The sequence below is a fragment of the Terrapene carolina genome, unplaced genomic scaffold (assembly GCF_002925995.2).
Source record: "Terrapene carolina triunguis isolate 2854851 unplaced genomic scaffold, T_m_triunguis-2.0 Scaffold139, whole genome shotgun sequence".
In the NCBI taxonomy this organism is placed as follows: Eukaryota; Metazoa; Chordata; order Testudines; family Emydidae; genus Terrapene; species Terrapene triunguis.
In genome coordinates this window covers 12058374-12082098 of record NW_020664490.1, presented here as the reverse complement: position 1 = coordinate 12082098, position 23725 = coordinate 12058374, and the positions used below count along the sequence as shown (strand labels likewise).

The 23725-nt window shown below is 39.0% G+C and overlaps 1 protein-coding gene across 11 annotated transcripts in view; it reads left to right on the top strand.

Moving 5' to 3' along the window:
* The first annotated feature begins 867 nt into the window (after window positions 1-867).
* The window catches only part of LOC113406778 (periostin-like), a 49085-nt gene continuing 26227 nt past the window's right edge, over window positions 868-23725 (top strand). For 6 of the 11 annotated variants that reach the window (XM_026653464.1, XM_026653462.1, XM_026653460.1 and 3 more), the window contains exons 1-11: window positions 869-1053; window positions 2513-2611; window positions 9583-9647; window positions 11006-11163; window positions 11883-12047; window positions 13383-13529; window positions 16445-16586; window positions 20767-20979; window positions 21228-21362; window positions 22326-22474; window positions 23076-23212. In XM_026653464.1, coding sequence (XP_026509249.1) covers window positions 932-1053; window positions 2513-2611; window positions 9583-9647; window positions 11006-11163; window positions 11883-12047; window positions 13383-13529; window positions 16445-16586; window positions 20767-20979; window positions 21228-21362; window positions 22326-22474; window positions 23076-23212 — 1532 coding nt within the window. In that variant the 5' untranslated portion in view covers window positions 869-931. Of the gene's footprint in view, window positions 1054-2512; window positions 2612-9582; window positions 9648-11005; window positions 11164-11882; window positions 12048-13382; window positions 13530-16444; window positions 16587-20766; window positions 20980-21227; window positions 21363-22325; window positions 22475-23075; window positions 23213-23725 lie in introns of all 11 variants that reach the window. The other 5 variants (XM_026653465.2, XM_026653463.2, XM_026653459.2 and 2 more) reach the window with 1 other exon arrangement.

Below are 23725 nucleotides of genomic sequence, written 5' to 3'. Positions count from 1 at the left end.
CCATAGTGTAGATGCAGACTACAGTGATGCAAGGTGCGTATTTCTGTCATGGTAGGAAGTCCATCTCCCTGAGCAACAGAAGCTAGGTTGATGGAAGCATTCTTCCATTTCCTCACTGTATCTGCACTGGGGGGTGGGTCGGCATGGCACTGGCACTCCCCGCGCGGTGTGTGTGGATTTTTCACACCCTGAACACTGTAGCTATATCAGCCTAAGTTTTAAGTGTAGACCAGGCCTTAATTAATGTCTGTACAATGCTCAATGTAAATACTAAGTATTATTATTATTAAATTAATTCACTAGTTAAGCTATCATTAAATTATATTACTAATTAATAAGTGTATTAATATCACTTTTTCTGATCACACACTATCTCATGTTAGTGTTATTGACAAGTATTGATAGTGACATTAGTCAGTTTCACTAATAAGATGACTGAACTCAGGTTACAATAGTGAACACACAAAATACAGTAAAAAAAGCAAGGTATAGCTCTGTGAGGCAGAGACAGTGTCTCCCTCTGTGTTTGTGCCACACCTAACACAATGCAACTCTGATCCCGTCTGGGGCAGCTGGATGCTTCTGTATTCTATCATAAATATCAAATCATAAATCATGCTCTAAAATTCTTTTAACTACGCTGCTGTTTTAAGTGTCAACTGAACAAAATGATAAACATCTGCTCTTTATAAAATAAAGAACATTAGTCACAATGGTGGGAGAGGGGGATGACACATGCTTTGCATGTTTGATGAATGGTATTAATTCAACTAATTGAAGCTGGCAGTTTGAAGTTGCTATTCCTGGAAGAGTCTCAGGTTGATACAATGTTCCCTCCCACAACCCTGTAGCATGTATATAAACTGTGAGCTCTCCAAAACTTTTTGCCAGTTCTCTCCTTAGACTAGGCAGGAGGAACAGGGGATTAAGGATGAAGATCCTTTTTTTATCCACCTTCTCCATTTTTTTGTTGTCTGCTTTTGATCCAGCAGACTCTTCTGCTCATTATGACAAGATTTTGTCCCATAGTCGAATCAGGGCACGTGAGCAGGGGTAAGTACGTGTTTTCTCTTTTATAATACCCTAAAAGGAGTGTTTTAAAGTTCTCTCCCCTACACGGAGCTCAAGATTAGCCATAATATTAAAATGAGATTTGTGCACTGTAAATTCTTATGGTGTGTGAATCAAATATATTATTTCTAAAATGCAAATGGTATGAAATATATTTCCAAATTATTTTTTGTAGAAAAACCATACAAAATAAGATTAAATATTGTTAAACTTTATGAACTGTTTGAAAGCTAAAAATTATATCTGAAGCTAAGTAAAATACATGTGTTTCAGTATCATTGAAAGTAATTATAGTTTACAACAGATATAATGTGTGATCAGACCTGTTTAACATGGCCCATTAAATATTTTACCAGCATTAGTGTATATTTCACAACATGTACTTTTTTTTTTCTCGTAGTGAGACGTATGAACTCTACCCAGTTTTCTGGCAATTTGTAAATGCACAATTAAAGTACTTTTCAAAAGTTCACTTCCCACTTAAGCTTTATAATAATATTGCACAGTAAGACACTGAAATGCAGTGATTAGAAATTATTTATTTTAACAAATTGTCTCAGAGTAAATATTAAGGAATCTAAACATATCTGTTTTAAGGTTTATTAGTAAAAGATAGTTTAGCTCTGTGGTTTTTTTTTTTTTAAAGAATCAAAAGGATTTTTGCCCCCCTGCTTACAAGATGAATGGGGCTTTGTAAAATAAGAGTTTAATGGTTTCCTCTTTTGAAAAGTGTTATGTTCTAACACGCCGACAGAAAAATTACTGTAATATATAAATTAGAGACAAAATGGAAATTTGCTTTTGAGGAAATGTCTCTTTTGCACACAACAACATTACAAAGTTTTCCTTATTTGAATTTTCTGACTTTTTTTATACAACAGTTTACCCTTTGGTCCTGTGTAATTACTAGGCTGTTTATTTAGGTGCTCTTGACATTCCAGACAGTGGCAATCCAAATAGCTGATTGAGTTACTGAAGAGGGGGTTCCTTCCTGGATAAAGAGAAAGTCAGCTTTCTGCCCTTCCCCCTCCCCATGACATACAGCCACACAGCTGTGCACAAGACGAACTCTGATGAAAAGAGCTCTGCAATAGTCGCAGTTCAGTCCCTAGCGGATAGTAATTCACTTCAGGAAAAAAAATGCAATGCATAATAAAGCTTGATTAGGCACAGCTGGCAGTGACTGTTCACTAGAGATACAGTGCTGGGCTGGCAGACAGGGGGAATCACCTCTTGCTTCTAGGGAGTGTGGTCTTTCCAAAGAACTCAATAGGGCGGTGTCAGGAGCTTGGACAGTGGTTGACTGAAATCACACCTGCTCTGGGAATCAGGACCAGATGTTCATTTCTGGCTCTTGTCCATTGAATACTGTATTCAAAACTATTTTTAATCACACTTTTTCAAATATGTACAATGACTTTATGTGGTTTTTTTTCTCCAGTCCAAATGTCTGTGCTCTTCAGCAAGTTATGGGCACCAAAAAGAAATATTTCAGCACCTGCAGAAACTGGTATCAGGGAGCTATCTGTGGGAAGAAAGCGTAAGTGCTATTTGTTTCCTGACTATCCAATAGTTACAGAAATGTTATACTATTATTACAGAACTCTTCTTCTTTAGAGGCATATTACATACTTGCTTCAAATGCAGATCTTCCAGTGCTAGCAATGGCAATTTGGAAAATGACAACATTGTGCAAAGCACTTAAATTCCAAGTGCTTTCCAAATAATCCTCACAACACGCATTTAAAGATGATAGAACTGAGACAGAGGGCTGAAGTGACTTGTCCAGTGATACAAAGGGAGCAACTATCCAAGTTGGGGACAGAATTCAGTATTTCGTGGCTCCAGTCCTGTGCCCAGACCACACCTTTATCTATGTACATGGAACAAGAATAGAATATTCCTAAGGATTTGGTGAAGTTATTTTGTCTGTTGTTTACTAAGTCTAAGTGATTTTGGTGTCTTTTTAGTACCTTAGAGAAATGTGTTTCTTTACGTTTATTGTAATTGTGACCTCATAATTTCAAGATGAAATGAGTTGTTTCATTATCCCATGATGGTGATGACAAATTTCACTTCAGGGCCATACCATCAGAGTCATTAATGCCTCCACTTCTGGCCATGCACTATCTTTGGGGCATACTCACCCAAGCACCTAAAAGCCAATGCAGAACTTTTCCTGCACCGCTTTTCTTGGTGCTGCTGCCATGAGTGACTAGTACAGCTGGTTAAATCAGTATCCTTAGAAAAAGCTATTCTGCCACATTCTGCCACTATAGAGCCACTAAACTATCCAATTAGTATTTTTACAACATTCCACCTTTTCTTTAGCTGCTGAACTACTATTGGTTGGATAATTTATTCGGCAACTATGGCAAAAATCATTACATATGTTATTTGACTACTAATCTTGGTCAGGCAGATCTAAGATAAAAATTTCAAACATGCCTAAGTGAGGGAGGGATAGCTCAGTGGTTTGAGCATTGGTCTACTAAACCCAGCATTGTGAGCTCACTCCTTGAGGGGGCCATTTAGGGGTCTGGGGCAAAAATCAGTCTGGGGATTAGTCCTGCTTTGAGCAAGGGATTGGACTAAATGATCTCCTGAGGTCCCTTCCAACCCTGATATTCTATGACTTAGGCACCTAAGTTGCATTTTCAAAAGTGATTTGGGCACTTAGGCATCTACATCTTATTGAAAGTCCATGGGACATGGTCTTCTAAATGACTAAAATACTTTTGAAAATGGGATTCATGCAGTAAGTCACTTAGATGCTGTTGAAAATTTTAGCCATTGTATTAAAAAAAATAACGATAGCAAACACCCAGAACAGGAAGTGACTGACATTTTCCAAGCCATTTAAAGGAACATTGTCACTTTCCTTTACTTCGTGGCTATTTTCAAAACCAATTAAACGTTAGAATTCATTTTTAGCCTTTGCTTTCAAATTAAACCAGAATTCCTAAGTAAGCCCTCAAAGCCTCAAACACCCATTAATTAATTTATTTGGACTTCAGTAAGTACTCACAACCTACATTGTTGCTACTGGGCATTGTGCACACATTAAGAGAAGTGTAACCCATCAGAAGCTTAGATAGCATGGTGACGTGCATGATATAAATGCCTACACAAATGTTCTTCACACTGTTACAAATTAGATTTGTGAATTCACAGTAGCTCAGCAAAGACCTGAAGCAACCCTGTACTGTGGTTGCTACTGGTGCTGGTCAGTGTTAGAAGTTCATGAGACTGTTTTGCATTTCTTGAGATTCCTGACAGACATCCCATCTTGTGACACAACACTGGAATGGCCCCTGAGGAAAAAAGAGTGGGAAGAGATGGAGGAGGAGGATATGGGCTCCAGTTTTTTTCTTTATCAGAAAATATTTTCAGCAGTGTCAGCATAACATAGAATTATGGGGCCAGTTATGTTTTTGATACACTAATCAAGCAAAGTTTACAATATCTAGTCTTGTGGTGCAAATATTCCAATAATTCTGAACTCTAAGGTCAGTTGAGATATCAGGGCTAAAATCTGGGCCCCACTGAAGTTCTCCCATTTACTTTAATGGGGCTAGGATTTCACCCTGGGCTTTCTGTTATTATAAACTTCATATTTCCTCCAAGAGCCACGGATTAACAGCTGTATTATATTAACATTATCACGAATGATACAATGACATTCTCTCCAGAATAGGCACAGATACCTCTTTGAATCTCCAGAAGCTTCTCTGGAATATAATTTAGCATCTAGAATTCTAACCCTCCCATTTTGAGTTAGACTGATGTTTTCGCAAGGTTTTTTATTTCTGCAGCTGAGTCAGGATCTGTCTCCCCTTTATGCAATTTGATCAGCTCAGTTATGCATAAGATTGGGAGATTCTGTGGAGACAATGTAGTTTAATTTCCAGGACTCAGATTGGTGCTATAGAAGTTGTGTTTGATCATCCTTCCAACATCTAGCCTGGGTTTCCCAGGCACTTTAGTTTGTTTTGTGGTCTTTCTCCCTTCCAGTCTTTCCTTTTCCTCCTGATGACATTTCAATGCAATAGTGACATCCATTTTCTTCAGAGCATATGGTGTAAATTGTCCAAGATATTTATTCACCATTTATGTAAAGCCTGCCTTACCACTGTCTTCTTGGCACAGCACTTTCTTTCACTAGTGACACATTAGGGAGAAGGATGCTTCCTGAAAATGCTTTAGACTGAACTTCTGTGGACATTTTCAAAGCTGATTTTGGAACATTAGCTGCTTCTGCAGACTAACTGCTTCATTTGTGTCATGTCTTGCCAATACCCCCTAAGTGAAAGACTGCTGAGTGCTTTAAGATGACATAGAGAATCATTATTCAGCTGAACCACAGTGGTAGCATGAGTTATTTTTTTGTGGCCAGAGACATCATGACATGACAGAAGAAATATTTTGAGGCCATGAAGAGATTTTACAGTACTCAAAATAAGATTCCTTAAGTGTAGTTTGGACTCATTGACAGTGAGGTTACACAAAGGTATCACATACATTCTGAGCTCTGCTTTGGCGCTTTTTGGGTTGTGCAAATACTAGAAAGAGTAGATTTGAGGAAAACTTTGGATTGGATTTGGATTGAATGATAGGCATACTGGTACTTTTTGTGTGGTAACAGTAGAACATCTGGTATAATTTAGATGGTGCCGAAAGTAATGTAATTATTAACAGGAGATTTTGAACAACGCCAAAAACAGAACTACCACTATTCCTAAACAGATTAATTTGCTTCCTTCTCATTTTAAAAAACAATGTTATTTCTTACAGTTATAACAGTTCCATGGTAACTCCCTTCAGATTGTATATTCTGATCCAGAAAATGTACAAAAGATACCAAAAGGATCTACATTCTATCATTTCCCATTTCCAACTGTATTTACAAATTCCCCAGCTAAACTACTGACCTGAGGGCTCTGTAGAAACAGGGGCCCTATTGGATCATAAAGGTTTTTGTCATTTTAATAGTATATTATGCCTGCTAACAAGACAGATAATTTGCAAACAAGCCTCAGGGCCACTCTGAGCTATGCCAGCCACCAACAGCCCCAAGAGGATGCTTGACTATCCATAGAGATGCCCTGGCCATGCCCCCTCTTTCCTTGGGAATGCCCTGTATCCCTGGGGGTGAGATGGGAGTGGCATAGAGCTGGTTTTCTTTACTTAGGAATGCAGCATTACATCATTATCTGAAGAGTCACTTCTCTTCAGTAACATCACACCATGTGCTGAATTTGCAGAAGTACGTAACTGAAAGTTTTTTGGAGTGCGATATTAGTGTAAAGGCAACTTTGCTTTGGATTTTATATAATGTCTCTCTATGTGGGGGACGGACGGGGGACTGCGTTCTTTTTTTCCTCTAAATTGTCCTTCAACCTGAAAGGTGCCGAGCAACTGCATCTTACATTGATTTCAATAGAAGCTGCACATTCCACCTACCTCAGCATCGGGCTTATTGACAACCCTCACTCCATCACATCTACCCACACTTCACATACACTTGATACATCAGCTTTCTAGTTGCAATCAACCATGAGGGAACATATGGCTTTGGATACTAAAAGGAAGAACTGGCCAGACTTTAATTACTAGCAGTCCTCAGAGGAAGCATGCTGTATGTTAAAAGTAATATGATAACCCAAAGGTGCCAGCATTGTAGCTCTTGGCCAGAGAAGCATTTCTTTTGTCCATTGTGCTCTATAGCCAGTTTTCTGACTCACATATATTGTACTCATATCAGAGTCAGTCTTTTCTCTGCTGAATATGGTGAAGAAGAGTAAACATGCAGTGTCTGATTGGTGCTTAGTCCCCCTTTTCCTGTTATCAAAACCTAAGTGAGATGTCAAAACACACAGGATATTTTCCTGTTTCCTTTTGGAATATTTTCTCTCTGAAAGAAGTATATATTCTTATAACAAAGCAATTCCCTGAACGGCAGATGCATGCTAATTGCTGGTTTGTGGCAGAGATTCCTCAAGAGCCAGGTTTTGTCTGACTCTAGCATGGGTGAGCAGGAGGCATGGGAGGAATGGTGCAAGGAGCCCTCTCCCCACACTTGTGTGCCTTGTGAAAGGGCCAGGAATCACTCCAAAAGGGAATCTTTGGGTGCACAGGGTGGGAGGAAGCAGGACAATTGTTGCATCCTCTGTGATAGAGCGGGTTTCACTATTGCTGCTTGCTCGGGAGTCGGGGAAGGCACAAACCTTCTCCAAACTAAATCTAGTCCTACCCATGCCAGGTTTGCATGCTCCCCTACCTGGTGGAATATGAAGCCCACAATGTAAAGTTCTGGGGGATGGGCGTAAAGTGCATTGTCATCATCCACAGAGAAGTATATTACAGACTGTTGAACAAAACTTTTTTGAAGCTCAGTTAGAATTGTCTTTTGTAAGGTTTCGCCAGCTGAAAAATAAATAGATTCATTTATTAAAAAGAGAAAATAGGGAGTCAAACAACCTACATTCATAGCACAAACAAATCTAACATGGCAAAGCAAATTCTCTATAATGGAAAGCTCTTTGTTCTTTACCAGCTATCACTTTGCAATAAATTATGTAGCTCAGAGTCTCATTTTAAACTCATGCTTTGTAATGTTGTTTTTATTCCAGTCTGCTTTCATTTTTAGGTTTTTTTATTTTTAAGATTTAAGATTTTATTTCATCTTCAAATAGATTTTTATCCCAGAGTTCTGAAAATTCCAACTTTCAAGTAATTTGAGCAAGCCATTTAGTTTAATGTATTTGTTGCTAATACTTTGTCAGCTATCAGAGGGGTAGCCGTGTTAGTCTGGGTCTGTAAAAAGCGACAAAGAGTCCTGTGGCACCTTATAGACTAACAGACGCATTGGAGCATAAGCTTTCGTGGGTGAATGCCCACTTCGTCAGATGCATGTCAGCTCTAACTCATTACAAAAACCTACAAGATCCCACACAGCTGCCTCTAGGGAGCTTCCAGCTTCAAAATTGAGATCCTTGAGCCACATGCATTAAAAAAATCATGTAAAGCTCTGATTGCATGTTTTTCTAGTAATTCAGTCTGCAGTAATTACTTTGAAAAGCAATAACTGCAGAAGAAAGAGTTTAGTGATTTATGTTACTTTTCACGTTTCAGTAAGTCTATATAATTTCCTGGGTTTCTTTATCCTCTAGCAACCACATTCATCCTTGCCATAACTCCATTGACTTCAGTAGAATTGTGCTTATTTACAGCGGGGCTGAGTTTGGTTAAAAATGTCCATTTTAAGGCTGTTACTTCCTTCAAATCAATAAGGTACAATAAAAAGCAATCCATAATGCTGAATGCAACATTACATAGCACCAACCTGCTTCTGAGTACAGTTTATACATTCAAAGGTGAGGTGATTTCCTTGAACAACTATACATCAGGCACTAATCAATTTCCAGCTCAACTCCATCCTTCCCTTCATGGCTAAGCTCTCACTTCCTCGCTGCTAGCTCTTTCCTTCATTTGTTACAATCTGGCTTTCACCCTCTCTACTCTAACTAATGAGACTAGGGTGACCAGATGTCCCGATTTTATAGGGACTGTCCCGATTTTGGGAGCTTTTTCTTATATAGGCACCTATTACCTCCCACCCTCTGTCCCGATTTTTTACGCTTGTTATCTGGTCACCCTAAATGAGACTGCTCTCACTAAAGTTACCAATGACCTTTCCCTTGTCTTCTCCATATTCCTTGATTTTTCCCCTGCTTTCAACATAACCAGTCAATCTTTATTGATTCTCTCCTTTATTGGCTTTTACAACACTGTTCTTGAACAGTTTTCCTTTTTACCTCTTGCATTTCTCTTTTAGTGTTGTCCTCAGTGGCTCCACCTCCTCCCACTTTCTGTCAGCATCCCACAGGGCCTATTCCTAACCCCCTGCCTTCATTCCTTCACATTATCCCTGGGTGGTCTTATTTGCTTTCATGACTCTAATTACCATCAATTTACCCTTCACATGTAGACTATTGCCAAAGCTTGGCGCTTTTTTTCTTTACATCCACACTGTCAAAAGCTTGTACATGCTTTGATAATCCTCCCCATCCCTCTCAACCTTGATTCTGTTGATCCCTCCTGTAATCTTCTCTTTGGTTTTCCAATCCCTTCTCTCCTAGCCAAAATGTCACCATCAGATTCATTTTCTTCACCTGCTACTGCAATCACATCATTCCCCTTTACGAGTCCCTTCACTAGCTCCACTTCCCCTCCCACATCCATTCCAAGCTCCTTGTCAACCTTCATGACTGTGGATGCTACGTAGCTACAGAACACAGTACAGTGCGGCCACTTAATAGGGTCTGATTTGATACCAACAGAAAATAGGCTGCTGAATGTTAAAAAAAAAAAAAGATGATTAGGTAACTCTAGCCAAGGAAACTGAATAGAAGTAGATAATTTGTAAAAAAGTAAAACTAAGATAATTAACTGTAAATGGTGTCATTTCGTTTGTACTTTATTTAATCTAGTTTTATTTATACCCTGCAGAACTGTCTTGTATGAATGTTGCCCTGGCTACATGAAGTTGGATGGAATGAGAGGTTGTCCGGCAGGTACAGTCTTAGATGCGCATGATCTTTACATATGGGTCCCATTCTAACACAGGAGATTTTTCAGAAGTGGTCTGTAATTTTGGGTGCCCAACCTGAGACATCTAGAGCTTGTTTCTCAGAGGGGATGATTGAGGATCCACAACTTCATTTGATGTCCCTGAGTGTGGGCAGCACCACTGGAAATCATCCCCACGGTGTTTGACATTGGACACCGAACACTGAGGCATCCATAATTAGAGGCTACTTTTGAAAATTTAAGCCAAAACCCTTAAAATATGAACCTGCCCACTATGGATAATCCTGGCAAGTCTTGGTCCTGCTGATGTGATAGGTTCCCCGGCAGCAGAAATATCACAGTCCCACTGTGTAAGGGGACAGGATTTGGGGGAATTGTACATGAGGCATACATGAGGAGGCGGGATAGTTCAGTGGTTTGAGCATTGGCCTGCTAAACCTAGGGTTGGGAGTTCAATACTTGAGGAGGCCATTTGGGGATTTAGTTGGGGATTGGTCCTACTTTGAGCAGGGGGTTGGACTAGATGATCTCCTGAGGTCCCTTCCAACTCTGATATTCTATGATTCTTGTGTGGTGTGGCGTTCCCTTCTGTGTCACTTACATAGTTGCTTGCAGTGGACTAAGCACCATTGGGTAGGGGGAAGGATGGTGCAAAACCAGGTATAGGAGGTGAGATGGGTGGGGAGGGATGGGTATTAGAGGTGTATAAGAAGGTACCAAGTACTACTCAGTAGAACTGGCTGGCTATACAATTTCCAGTGGAACATTTTTTCATGGGAAAATGCTGGTGTCAAAATGAAAACTTTTGCAGGAACTTTTCAATTTTGTCCAATTTTCCTATAGAAACCAAGCAGATTTTCAAAGGGTTTTCTGCCAGCTCACCTGTCACATGGGCTGCCAGGATCCTGGAAGCCCTGGGAGCCTTAACACAAGCCAGAGTTTTCAGGACTTCTAGGCTTCTCAATAACCTATCAGATGGGCAGCTGGGGCTCCAGGCAGCTTGGGGATTTTGTTTAGAAAAAATAAAATCAGAATGCCATTTACATTTTTTCTAAACAAAAGTTTCAGACCTTCACCTCTCCACAACTTGGGGTGGAGAATTCCTCCCCTCTGGATATTTGTTGAGTTATTTTTTCTGGGCACTGTCTGCAATGACGATTTGGCATATATGGCAAATTCTGCTTAATTTGAACCCAAATTATGGAATTTTAAAAGCAATGTTTAGTTAAAAGGGTTTTATTAAGATGATTCTCTCCTCCAGTTAAAAGAGTGGTAATAGGTAATGATTTTGAGAGACTGACTTGTCAAAGAATTTACAGTAGTCTTGTCTTGTGTATTTTAGTTGCTCCTATTGATCATGTTTATGGCACCCTGGGCATTGTGGGAGCAACCTCTACTCAACGGTATTCTGATATGTCAAAGCTGAGAGAAGAGATTGAAGGACGGGGATCATTCACATTCTTTTCACCAAGCAATGATGCTTGGGAGCTGTTGGATCGAGTAACTATATATCTATATATCTCTATATACACACACACACATTAATGTTATGAGTGCTTTTTTGTATCTACAGTAGCTGTGTTTTAAACCACATTAGAAACAATGATGATTTTTTTATATATCAGAGATAAATATTGAAACTCAATTATTATATTATTCTAAACTAAACTATGCTTAAGGAACACAGGTATTTTACATTTAAAAAAAAAAGTCTAGAAACAATGAACACTTGCAAAGGATATCTGTTTGAGCACCGTCAAAGAGAAATTGTTTTTATGATTGTTGCTCAGCACCCTGAGTACTTTTGTGATTGGCTGCTTTATAAATACAATTATCATTATTAGTCTTGTCAGCATAGCTTTGGGAATAGTTTTGAAAACTGAAGTAATTCCAATAAGGGAGGGTGACAGACATTTTTGTGCATGACTGTAGGGTACTTTCCCTAGAACTACAATGTTAATCAAATCCAGTACAGAACCAAAAAAAAAAACTTGAATGCCTTGCTTATGTAATGAGGCCTGCTGTCTTCGATACTTAATCAATCTAGAGAATCCTCTAGCCAGCTGCGTACCAGTAAGGTATGTAACTTAAGTAATTTACCTAGTCAAATGAAATATACATTCAAAAATATGTTGAAAGCGTATTTTGTTGCAAAGAAATCTGTATAACTAGCTGATTAAGATTGTCCAGAAAATGTCTAACTGAATCTTCTTCCTCAGGAAATTCATAGTAATTTAGTTGACAATGTAAATATTGAACTGTACAATGCCCTCCACAACCATATGGTAAACAAGCGTATGTTGACAAAGGATCTTAAGAATGGCCTGACTCTTGTATCCATGTACAATGATCAGCAACTGCTTATTAATCATTATCCTAATGGGGTAAGTTTATTTCCATAAGCTTCTTTGATACCGTATTTCAGAGTGGTCACTTTCATTAACTCTGTGCATTTTTTTTATTTATCTAATGAAGAATCGATAAAGTCATAACGAGATTATCACTTGGCATGTCAGTTATACATTTTACCTTACAAATGCTAGGAATACAGAATAAATCTATCCATTAAAGGACTCTTTCATAGACTGAAGGCTAATTGCTAAGAAAGGACTGGGTAACAAGAGCTAATTTTTGTTTTAAGAAAGTTGTAAAAACACGGAATGAACTTTCCTCTAAAGAGGTAGCCTTTTGTGGATAGGACAGATTATTATCCTTCTAAATATCAGAAGTTAGATTTATTACTTTTTTCATATATTACTAAATACATTTTAATTAGATTTTTATTCCAATTGCAGCATGTGACAGAAATATTTAGTCGTAGAAGAAACGCTTATATTATCTTCCTACATGGGATTTAATTTTTATAAACCAGGATTCCCAAAGTAAAGTCACTAGTATTTATTTTTTTAAATTCATAGAAACTACATGTTAGGTTGGCACTGAAATTAGTGTAAACCAAAAGCAAGAACCATTTTAACCATTCAGGGAAATGGAACGCTAAACAATTGTAATATGGTTGGAAATCAAGATGACCTGCACAAGTTGATCTATTGGTAAATCTAGGTGCACAGGCACTGACTTTTGTTTTTGCCAGTTTGTGCTCCTCTCGCCCCCTCCCCCTTTGCGAGCAGTGGGCGGGTCGTCGGGGGAAAGAGGCTGGGTGGGGGTGGAGCCTTGGGGCAGAACGTGGGCTGGCCCTTAGGGGGAAGAGGCCAAGCAGGGATGGGGCCTGAGGGGGAAGAAGGCTGAGTAGGGGCAGGGCCTCAGGATGTAGCGGGGCCAAGGCCTTGGGGCAAAGAGACCAAGTGGGGCAGGGCCGCCCAGAGGATTCAGGGGGCCTGGGGCAAAGCAATTTCGGGGGCCCCTTCCATAAAAAAAAGTTGCAATACTATAGAAAACTATATTCTTGTGGGGGCCCCTGCAGGGCCTGGGGCAAATTGCCCCACTTGCCCACCCCTCTGGACTGCCCTGAAGTGGGGGCAGGGCCTCAGGCAGAGCTTGGGCAGAGCAGTGGGTGGGTTCATGGTCCGGATGCTGGGGCCTACAGAAGATTAATCCAGCCCTGCAAGTGCTAAGCACCCCCAATTTTTTTTCAGTGGGTGCTTGAGCCCCAGAACACCCACAGAGTTGGCAATTATGGCTAGGTGGATGTCCTCCTTAAAAATAAATTAAAAGAGATAGGATGCTTAATATTCTACTGTTCAATTCTTTAAACATAGGTTGTTACTGTTAACTGTGCCAGAATCATCCATGGCAACCAGATTGCTACAAACGGTGTCGTTCATGTCATTGACCGTGTCCTGACCCCTGTTGGAAATACCATTCAAGAGTTCCTTGAAGCTGAGGATGATCTCTCATCTCTTAGAGTGAGTGGGGGAAAATAAAATGCTAACAAGCTTCTTTGGCCTTGTAATTTTCCTTTCTTTTTCTGTAGTCTTAGATGTAAGAAAAGATTATTAACACATTGTCAGGGGAGTGAAATGAACCAAATCAAGGACCAGTCCACCATATGATGCAAGGTAGAAGAGCTATATATTTTTACATAAGTGCCCAGTCCTGCTTTTGTGATAGTCGTGTAATTGACGTCACTAGGGCAGATTCTGGCACCCTTATTCGCAGTGAGTAGTCTTTACTCCTTGAGCCCTGGGGCTGTTCGGAGAGTAAGGTATCACTCAGTGTGAGTACAGATCACAGAATCTGGTCCTGTCTGATCAGAATTAGATCCAAAATGGGGACAATAATTAAAAGTAATGGAAGTAATAGAGATATCATCATGGAAGCTGAAGTGATCCAGTTGGTTTCAGAAAGTTGGTTAGAGAGTGGTGAGAAGGATATTTACTCGCTGGCTTGGGCTGGGGCACCAGGATATTATGAAATCTTTCCAAGCCTCTCCCTCACTCTCTTCCAGAACTGAAAGACTCTCTCATTTGCCTTCCTTTCCTCTGATTTCTCTCATCTTTTCTTCCTTCTTTGGAAGAAAGAGAAAAGTTAGAAGCAGCAGAGAACAGAGAGGGCCCAGCAGACTCCCTCTTTGTAGCATGAGGAGGTGAGAAAAACTATGGAAGGTGTGTGAAGTCAACCCTTATATAGGGCTGCTTTTCTTATTTCCTGGTCGGTGGAGTCATATACGATGTCAAAATATAATTGTGTTGTTATGCTCAAATGACAAATGGGAGACATTCATGACAAGATGTAACTATAATTCTTATATAAACCCAGACATCTTAATATTAAAGATAGTTTTTTAAATAAATTGGCTTAGAGATGTTCCCATCTGTTCAGCAACGTATCTCAAGTACACTTACACTGTTCTGTAAATAACTATATTAATCTAGATAACTTATTTCAATGTTTTATATTTTGACACTGGAATTAGTAGGTTCTGTATGAATGGGCTTATTTAGTCTGCAGAAGACAAGAGTGAGCGGGGATTTGATAGCAGACTTCAACTACCTGAAGGGGGGTTCCAATGAGGATGGAGCTAGGCTGTTCTTAGTGGTGGCCGATGACAGAACAAGGAGCAATGGTCTCAAGTTGCAGTGGGGGAGGTCTAGATTGGATATTAGGAAAAAATATTTCACTAGGAGGGTGGTGAAGTACTGGAATGGGTTACCTAGGGAGGTGGTGGAATCTCCATCCTTAGAGTTTTTAAGGTTCGACTTGACAAAGCCCTGGCTGGGATGATTTAGTTGGGATTGGTCCTGCTTTGAGCAGGGGATTGGACTAGATGACCCTTTGAGGTCTCTTCCAACCCTAATCTTCTATGATTCTATGAACTCAAAACATGATAATCCCATTGGTCTGATGAGTTCCAGCTTAGGGCAGGTTTTCAACAGGGCAAATCAAACATCAAAAATGTTAGCGGCTCAATTCAGCTATGCCTCCAAAAGTTCTGGAGTAAATCCCAAACCCACTGAAGTCTAACGGCACAGCCCCTGTCAACTTCAATACAGCAAGGATTTCACCCTGGTGTTTATCTGCACTTGTCTGGATGTAGCCAAACCTTTGTATCTGAACAAATGATGTGAAAATCTTATGCTTTCTTGAAAGACTCTAATTCTTTCCAGTATCAACTGGACCAAAGCTACCTATAAAACAGCCTCTCAATATATTTTTTTCAGTATACCTATTTATCTGAGCATGGACAAGCATATGGGCAGGGGGAGAACTTAAAATAAGCAAATTAAGAAAACTTTTTTCTTTAATCAGAAAAGGGTTGGCTTGATTACACTTTTAGGACAGGAATTGAGTTAGTTCATATTTCATTCAGACTGATTCCCACATACCTAGTTTCCAGGAAGTAAAGATGAACCCCTATTGAGGTTAGATATTTCAATCCTAGTTCATATCTACTGTGATTAGATACCTTTCATCATTAATGTCCATTAGTCAATCTGAACAAAATTGAAGGAATTAAACCATGTAAACATTATGGCTAAATGTATCCTTATGCCTTAGGAAGGGTTAGGAAACAATGTACTGTACAACACATAATTCACTAGCTGTATTATGAAAGATTTTTTACCTTCTTCAGAAGTATCAGGTCTTGGCTTCTATTCCAAAGGTAAAACAGTGGATTAGATAGACTGTTGGTTTCATCTGCTATGGCAAAACCTATGTGCATATGTTCTTCAAGGCACTGAACTTTTTCAGGATTCTTTGTATTCATTTAACCTAAAGGTTTGTATATAGAATTTCACTCATTCAGCTTTATTTAAATTTACTATTGAGTGTTTTCATGTGGTGGATGAATCTAATGAACTACATTCAGAACTACATTCTGATTTGGACTAGAGTAAATCCAATCTATCTCAACTGAAATCAACAGAGTTATGCTACATTTGAATCATTATAAATTGTATCAGAATTGGGCTCTTTCTTAATATCTGCTAAAATATCAAAGAAACTCAGAAGACTGAGCCAAGATGTTTCCCTAGAGTATTTAGTTTTCTACATTTTGTTTCTGTAATTTTACTTCTGTAAACAGTCTTTTCTCTGAAGAATATTATAATTCATTTCAACATACCACTAAGATATCTGGATACAAATCCTAAAGTGCTAAATCATAATATGGTATCAGTTGCACGGAAACTATGTGCCAAATTTTACCTACAGATTCATATACAACAACTTCCACTGTTCTCAATGAGAGATGAATGTGAGCATTCAAGTGCAGGATTTGACCCTCTGAGGTTTTGAAATTAAGGGTTTTGCTTTTCTGCACCCATAAGTTTAATGTATTTGAACAATGTTCTCAGTAAGCAATACATTTCTTTTCTAGGCTGCTGCCATTACATCTGGTGTATTGGACACACTTGGAAAGCCCGGCCATTACACACTCTTTGCTCCTACTAATGAAGCTTTTGAGAAACTTCCACGGGGAGTCTTGGAAAGGATCATGGGCGACAAGGTGGCCTCTGAAGGTACATCAGTGATTTTGTATATGGGAAAATGTGAAAATATATCAAACATAATCAAATCAGGAATTAGCAACAAAGGGATTATAAAACCATACACATCTCTCAAAAGAGTGATCAGAAAATTATAACTGTTTGTATTTATTTAATAGAAATGGACCTCAGCTTTATATTCCGGGGCATCTGGATCTGGGCTTTTGCCTCAAACGCCATCTCAGCTATAGCTCTTTCATAGTAAGGGTATATGTATTCTATGGGCCAAATTCTACTGTGTAAACTTTTCAAGGGATTGTCTTATTTTTTTACAGAGCACAGTGGGGCTGCAATCCTAATTCAGTCTGTTGGGTACTACTGTAACACAAAGAAATAAAAAGCACAGACAATTTGGTCTGTGAAATGCTATGCACATCTATGTGCTGTGTTAAAAATAATAATAATTACCAATAAAATAACCTTCAGTTCATTTGAGAAGGGTACTCAAGACAATTTGATTTTACTTCCACAAAAATGTACACTGGTTCCCAATCCCACAGGGATCCAACATGTTGTTTATGGGTAAAATTTTCCAATGCACCTAAGTGATTCTAGAAACCTACTTCCCATGGACTTTCATGGAGACCTAGCTGAGTCACAGAGGTGCTTTTAAAATGTTTGCCCTACATGCTTTAAACTGGATATTCCTATCTCATGCAGGCAGAATTGCCATTGAAGTTTATGGAAGCTATGCCTGCAGGCCCTTTAATGACAGGCATCAATTGGAAAACAGAGCAGAATGTGCTGGGCCAGATCTACAGGTGGTGTAAAGTGGTATAGCTAAATTGACTTACACCAGTGGAGGATCTGACCCACCATTTATTAATGAAGAAGAATCATTTAATGATGGCTGTACATTGCATTTTAAATAATGGGGCAGATGCCAATTTTCTTGTCCTACTTATGTCTGTGGTGTGTAAGTGAAGGTCAAGAAGGAAGATTGTCTTCAGTTTGTCTGTGCAACTATGGTTTCAAGACAATCTAATTTTAATCCTTTAAAAAGATGTTACCAGTCACTGAACCCCCAGTCCTTAAGCAGATTGTATGGCTATTACATCACTTTCCAGCACATTTATCTGCAGTGGTCTGATACTTGGGGATAAGAATCCTTTAACAACCAAGCTGTCAAAAGGAAGACTATGCATCTAATGCAATCAACATTGGTTAAATGCATGCATAGCTCATAAAATTTACTTTCCACAGAAAGGAAAAGGAAGTCCCATTAGAATCATTATAGTTGTAAGTTACAGCTAACATCTGTCCTTCTCATTAAGAAAGGGCAATTGCTATATACTGTACTGTAGGAGTCAGAGTTTCTGTCCTGCTTTAAATTACCAAACAATAAATAAATAAATAAAATAAAATAAAAAAGCCAAGGGATTCAGAATAAGCATTATGAGCAGGATGTCTGAAAGAAATCTATGGAAACTATGTTGTAAAGACTGAGACTGCAGTTTCTGTATGCACTATGCTGCATATTTGAGGCATTTTAAAGGTGAACTGCAAAGGGCACTTTTATGCCTTTTGGTAAGTTCTCCTTTACAAAGATTAAAGATGGTTCAAAGTTTTCTTCCCAAACTAAAAAGCAAACAAAACAAAACAAAAGTGGGGGGAGGGGAATTTAGACATATCAAGTTTTGATTTCATCTTTTCTTCTGGAGCATTCCTTGGAGGATTGGAATCTATGGGATGTTTCCTAACAATTTATTGAAGCGTGTGTAATCTTTCAAAAATACAGGTTTTCTCCCCACTGTTTGTGAGGAGTAAGATATTAAAGCAGTAAGTTAGTTTATTTATCCAATTCTCCAAGAAGTCCTCCAGCAAAAAAGAAAGAACTCAGGACCTGATGAGGATGAGGGAGGCAGTCTGGGGACTGTAACAGTCACCTGATTCTCAGAACATAAGAACATGAGAATGGCCATACGGGGTCCAGCTAGCACAGTATCCTGTCTTCTGACACTGGCCAATTCCAGGTGCTTCAGAGGGAATGAACAGAACAGGCAATCATCAAGTGATCCATCCCCTGTCACCCATTCCCAGCTTCTGGCAAACAGAAGCTAGGGACACCATCCCTGCCCATTCTGGCTAATAGCCATGGATGGACCTACCTCCATGAATTTATCTAGTTCTTTTTTGAACCCTCTTATAGTCTTGGACTTCACAACATCCTCTGGCAAAGAGTTCCACAGACTGACTGTGCGTTGTGTGAAGAAATATTTCCTTTTGTTTGTTTTAAACCTGCTGCCTATTAATTTCATTTGGTGACCCCTAGTTCTTGTGTTATGAGAAGGAGTAAATAACACTTCCTTATTTACTTTCTCCACACCAGTCATGATTTTATAGACCTCTATCATATCCCCCCTTAGTTGTCTCTTTTCCAAGCTGAAAAGTCCCAGCCTTATTAATCTCTCCTCCTGTGGAAGCTGTTCCATACCCCTAATCATTTTTGTTGCCCTTTTCTGAACCTTCTCCTATTCCAATATATCTTTTTTGAGATGGCGTGACCACATCTGCACGCAGTATTCAAGATGTGGATGTACCATGGATTTTTAAAGCAGCAATATGATATTTTCTGTCTTATTATCTATCCCTTTCCTAATGATTCCCAACATTCTCTTCACTTTCTTGACTGCCGCTGCATACTGAGTGGATCAGGGCAGATTTGTTCTGGTCCTGGACCCACATAATTTATAGTAGCCTAAGGATTGCTCTATCTTGTGCTAACTAGCTATGGTCCCTAAGGGAACAAATGCCAGTTATTAATCGGCAGAGCTCCAGTTGACCCTTGTTATGACCCCAACAGCGTTTGTGCACTCTGCTGAGGGTGAGGCATTAGGAATACTCTGTGTCACGTTAAACAATCTGCAAGCTCCCCTACTCCAGGAGAATTCTCATTAGGGCCAGATCAGGCAACTTGCCATCATCTGAGTGGCATAAAGTGGCAAATGCTGGAGGGAGGGAATCTGGGCTGATACTTGGAATGTAAAAAAATAACCAAGAAAAGAGAAATTTTTGAAATCTCATAGAACTTCTTTATGCATCATAAAAAAGTAAAATGTGATTTTTTTAAAATTGCTTTTGAGTTCACCTATAAGAATTTAATCTTGTCTTCTGGGCACCACACCCAGAAGACTGGACTCTGAATCTCACTTCTCCAATATGTACCAGAACCCCCTCTTGTATATTGGACAACAAAAAGGAAGAGAAATCTCTGCTGGGGCTACACACCTGTGAGCTGAATTCTGTCCTTCATCGTACAATGAAGGCAGCAGGGTTGCCCATGGACAGAATATGGCCCACAGTGTTTTCAGTATCTGCAAAAAGTAAAGAACTGAAAGCAGCAGACAGTCCTGTAACACTGTCTTTAAATTCCTCCACAAAGTTCAGACCACCTAGGTTATCCTCAGCTCCACATGTCTAACAGACTCTCCCCACTGCCAGCAAGTAACCACATTTCACACTCCCTTCATTTTACAGGGAAGAGTAAACATCTGTGTCTACTACCAGCCTCTCCACAGACTGGTTGCAGATGTTTAGTGACTGACAACTAATGACACTGGTGTATCTGAAGGGGTAAGGCCACTAGCTAGAAAATCCTCTCACTGGATCACTAGCAGGAGGATATTTCTTGGAGGTGCCCTTTTTCCCATTATAAAAAAGAAAAAAAAAAGGAAAAAAGGAGAAACAAAAAACCCCGTGGGAGCTACTAGAACCAAATAATGAACAATAATAATAAAAGCCGAGGCTTGGTTCTGAATACCCAATACAAAATATGTTGAGTTCCACCAGCAACCTAATTTTACCCATGACCATTAAACTATATCCTCTGGAGATCTAATTAACAGACTAGGATGTATTTAATGATATCATGGGAATCACTAAAAAAAATTCTTAACCATAATGTGCTATAGCAGTCTGCACGTATGAGTTCTTGTACAAATAACCCTATTTTCAGTGACCAGAAAAAAGAGTTATCTGTACAGCCATTAAGAGAATATTATATTTTGTATTTTTCAAACTTGGTATGAAAAATTATGGGAAATAAAGATAGTTATTCAAAGTTATATTGTAACAACATTAATTCAGTCAATGCATTAAATTCTTTTAAGCAATCCTGTTACAATCAAGTGCCTGTCTCTTCTTTTCTCCATAGCTCTCATGAAGTTCCATATTTTAAACACTCTTCAATGCTCTGAAGCCATCATGGGTGGAGCAGTCTATGAGACCTTGGAAGGGAGTACAATTGAAGTAGGTTGTGATGGTGAAAGCCTGACTGTAAATGGAGTCAAGATGATAAACCGCAAAGACATTGTGACAAGCAACGGTGTTATCCACCTCATTGACCATGTGCTGATTCCTAACTCTGGTGAGTAACTGACATAGTTTCATGTATGTATCACAGAGATAAGGAATGTTGACTACAAGACATTCTCCACCTGAGAATCTATACAAGCCTGTTTATTGAGAGGACCTGTGTGCACACCTCCTCTGTACCTTATCCAAACCCTCTAAACCCTCTTGTATTGAATTGTAATTTGTAGGGAGGGCAGTCGCTGAATCAAGAAAACTAATTAACAGGCTAAAATTAATTATCTTTTCCTTTATCAATTGCAGCCAAGCAAGTTATTGAGCTTGCAAGTGACCAGCAGACCACCTTCATAGACCTTTTGGCACAGCTGGGATTGGTTTCTTCTCTAAGGCCAGAGGGACAATACACTCTGCTGGCTCCTCTGAATGGTGCTTTCTCAGGTAGGTAGCCTTGGAGGGGAATATTCCCTCTTTCTGACATAGTGTCAAAAGCATCTTTTCTGCCATCATGGTTTTCTAAAACAAACTTTTTCCCCCAGTCTATGTTTTGAGACTGCAAAGAATTGGCACAACTGAGAATAAGAGATTCTTTGTCCTTTTCAATATGCACAGTGGGTAAAATTTACCACTATGCAGAGAGACCGCAGAAGACCTATGTGCCACTTGAGTCTTACTTAAGCCTACACAATTTATTTTATTCAGTATATTGAGAACCTCTTTATTTGATGGGAAAAGTAGAGTTAAAATAAGATGCAAAACGTACCCTAATGCTTAGCAGGAGAGCTGGATGAATAATGTAATAATATATTACAATAAATCCCCTTAAATTCACTTGAGTTGTCGTCAGAACCCCCTTTATTTACTGTCCAAGTAGTTTCACACAAGCACATTTTTATTTACCATGATGTTTGAGCAAAGAGAAGGTGTCACATATGTATGTGTCAATACACATTTGAATTCGTATTTGCATTAGGAGTGGCCACATGGCCCTTCTGAAAGCTCTATGTGGATTTGGTAGTCATCCAATCAGAGATAAGAAACAGCTCCATATGACTTAGATGTCACAACACAGAGTGAATTACAAATGGTGAATACTCAAAGCAATAGTTACAACAAATATTTTACAAGTAATCTAGAGGTTAAAACATGCCTATACATAAATCATCTGCCAAATATCTACTAAAGAATTAGAAGCCTGTTTACAGATCATTTGTAATCATAAAAAGGAGTTAATTTCATTTCGGTGAATAGTTTCCTAATTTTATTAAGTCTAAAATGATTGATCTAAAATGTAAACAATGCAAAAAGAACAAGTATTTTCATGATACTCAAACATAGTGTGTGCAGTGAACCTTACCTGAATGAAGAAATCATTTATACATTATTGTCTAAATGATTTGGTAGATGACACTTTGAGGATGGACCAACGCCTTCTTAAACTGATCATGCAAAACCACATTTTGAAAGTGAAAATTGGCCTCAGTGAGCTCTACAATGGACAGAAGGTGGAGACCTTGGGAGGAAAACGACTCAGAATCTTTGTATACCGCACAGTAAGTGAATGAGGATTTCCAAATCCTGGGGCAGTGACTAATAAAATCTATCCAAAACCTGAAGCTGGAGAAGGATGGAGCTCACTCGAGAAGACAATACTATTGGTATTATAAGAGAACTCACCATTGAAAGTCAAAATTACCAACAGTTACCACACCACGGTACAGTAGAGAGGTCTTTGATTTTGACATATTATGCAATTAAATTAAATTAAACTTTGGCTGAAATAGATGAATGAGTGAAAACTAGAAGATGGCTTCACAATTTGGCTTGAGATTAATAATAAAAATTTCTAGTTTCTGAACAGCTAACAATTTTTTCAAGTGACACAAGTAATCAAGTAATCAAGTTTCAAACTATTTACGTATTCATTTACCACATCGTTTGCTTCCTTTTGCACATCTTATTTGAAAAAGGAGGAACAAATAACTTGCCAATGAGAAGTTGGAGAAATTCTATTTTTAAATTGTAGAGGCTACAGAGGAGTTCATGTTTCAGGCTGATTACAAAAAATATGCTTCACTAATGTCGCCATGGCTGTGGCATGGACGCTGTGACTATAATGTCGGGTGGTTTGTCTTGTTTTTTCTTTTATATCAGGCTGTATGTATTGAAAATTCATGCATGGTAAGAGGAAGCAAAGAGGGAAGGAATGGTGTTATTCACATTTTCAGACAGATCATCAAACCAGCCGAAAAGTCACTGCGTGAAGTGTTGAAGAATGATAAGCGCTTTAGGTAAGCAAAAGGTTTTCATAGCATAGAAATCTCTCTATGGACGTGGTTATGTCTACACAAGAAATGCTCCAGCAGCACAGCACATACTATAGTGATGGGTTCTTCGGTCACTGTAGTCAATCCACCTCTGTGAGAGGTGGTAGTTAGGTCAATGAAAGAATTCTTCCATTGACCTAGTGGTTTCTATACCAGGGCTTAGGTCAGCTTAATTACATCTTTCAGCATATGACATTTTTCACAGCCCTGAGCAATGTAGTTAAACTGATCTAACTTTGTAGTCTAGACCAGCCCTCGATCAATATAGAGTAGAGCTGCTCTGAAAAATCAAATTTTGACAAAAAATGGTAGGGTGGGAAATGGATTTCTTTCTCCATTTTCCATGCAGGTATATTTTATAATACCAGAATGGTACAGTGAAGCTATAGGCTCCCATTCTGGGCAGCAGTCTAGCTCTTTCATGCCATTCCAGTGACAATAAGGTCCAGAACCCAGAACTCATTCCCTGCTGGTAAG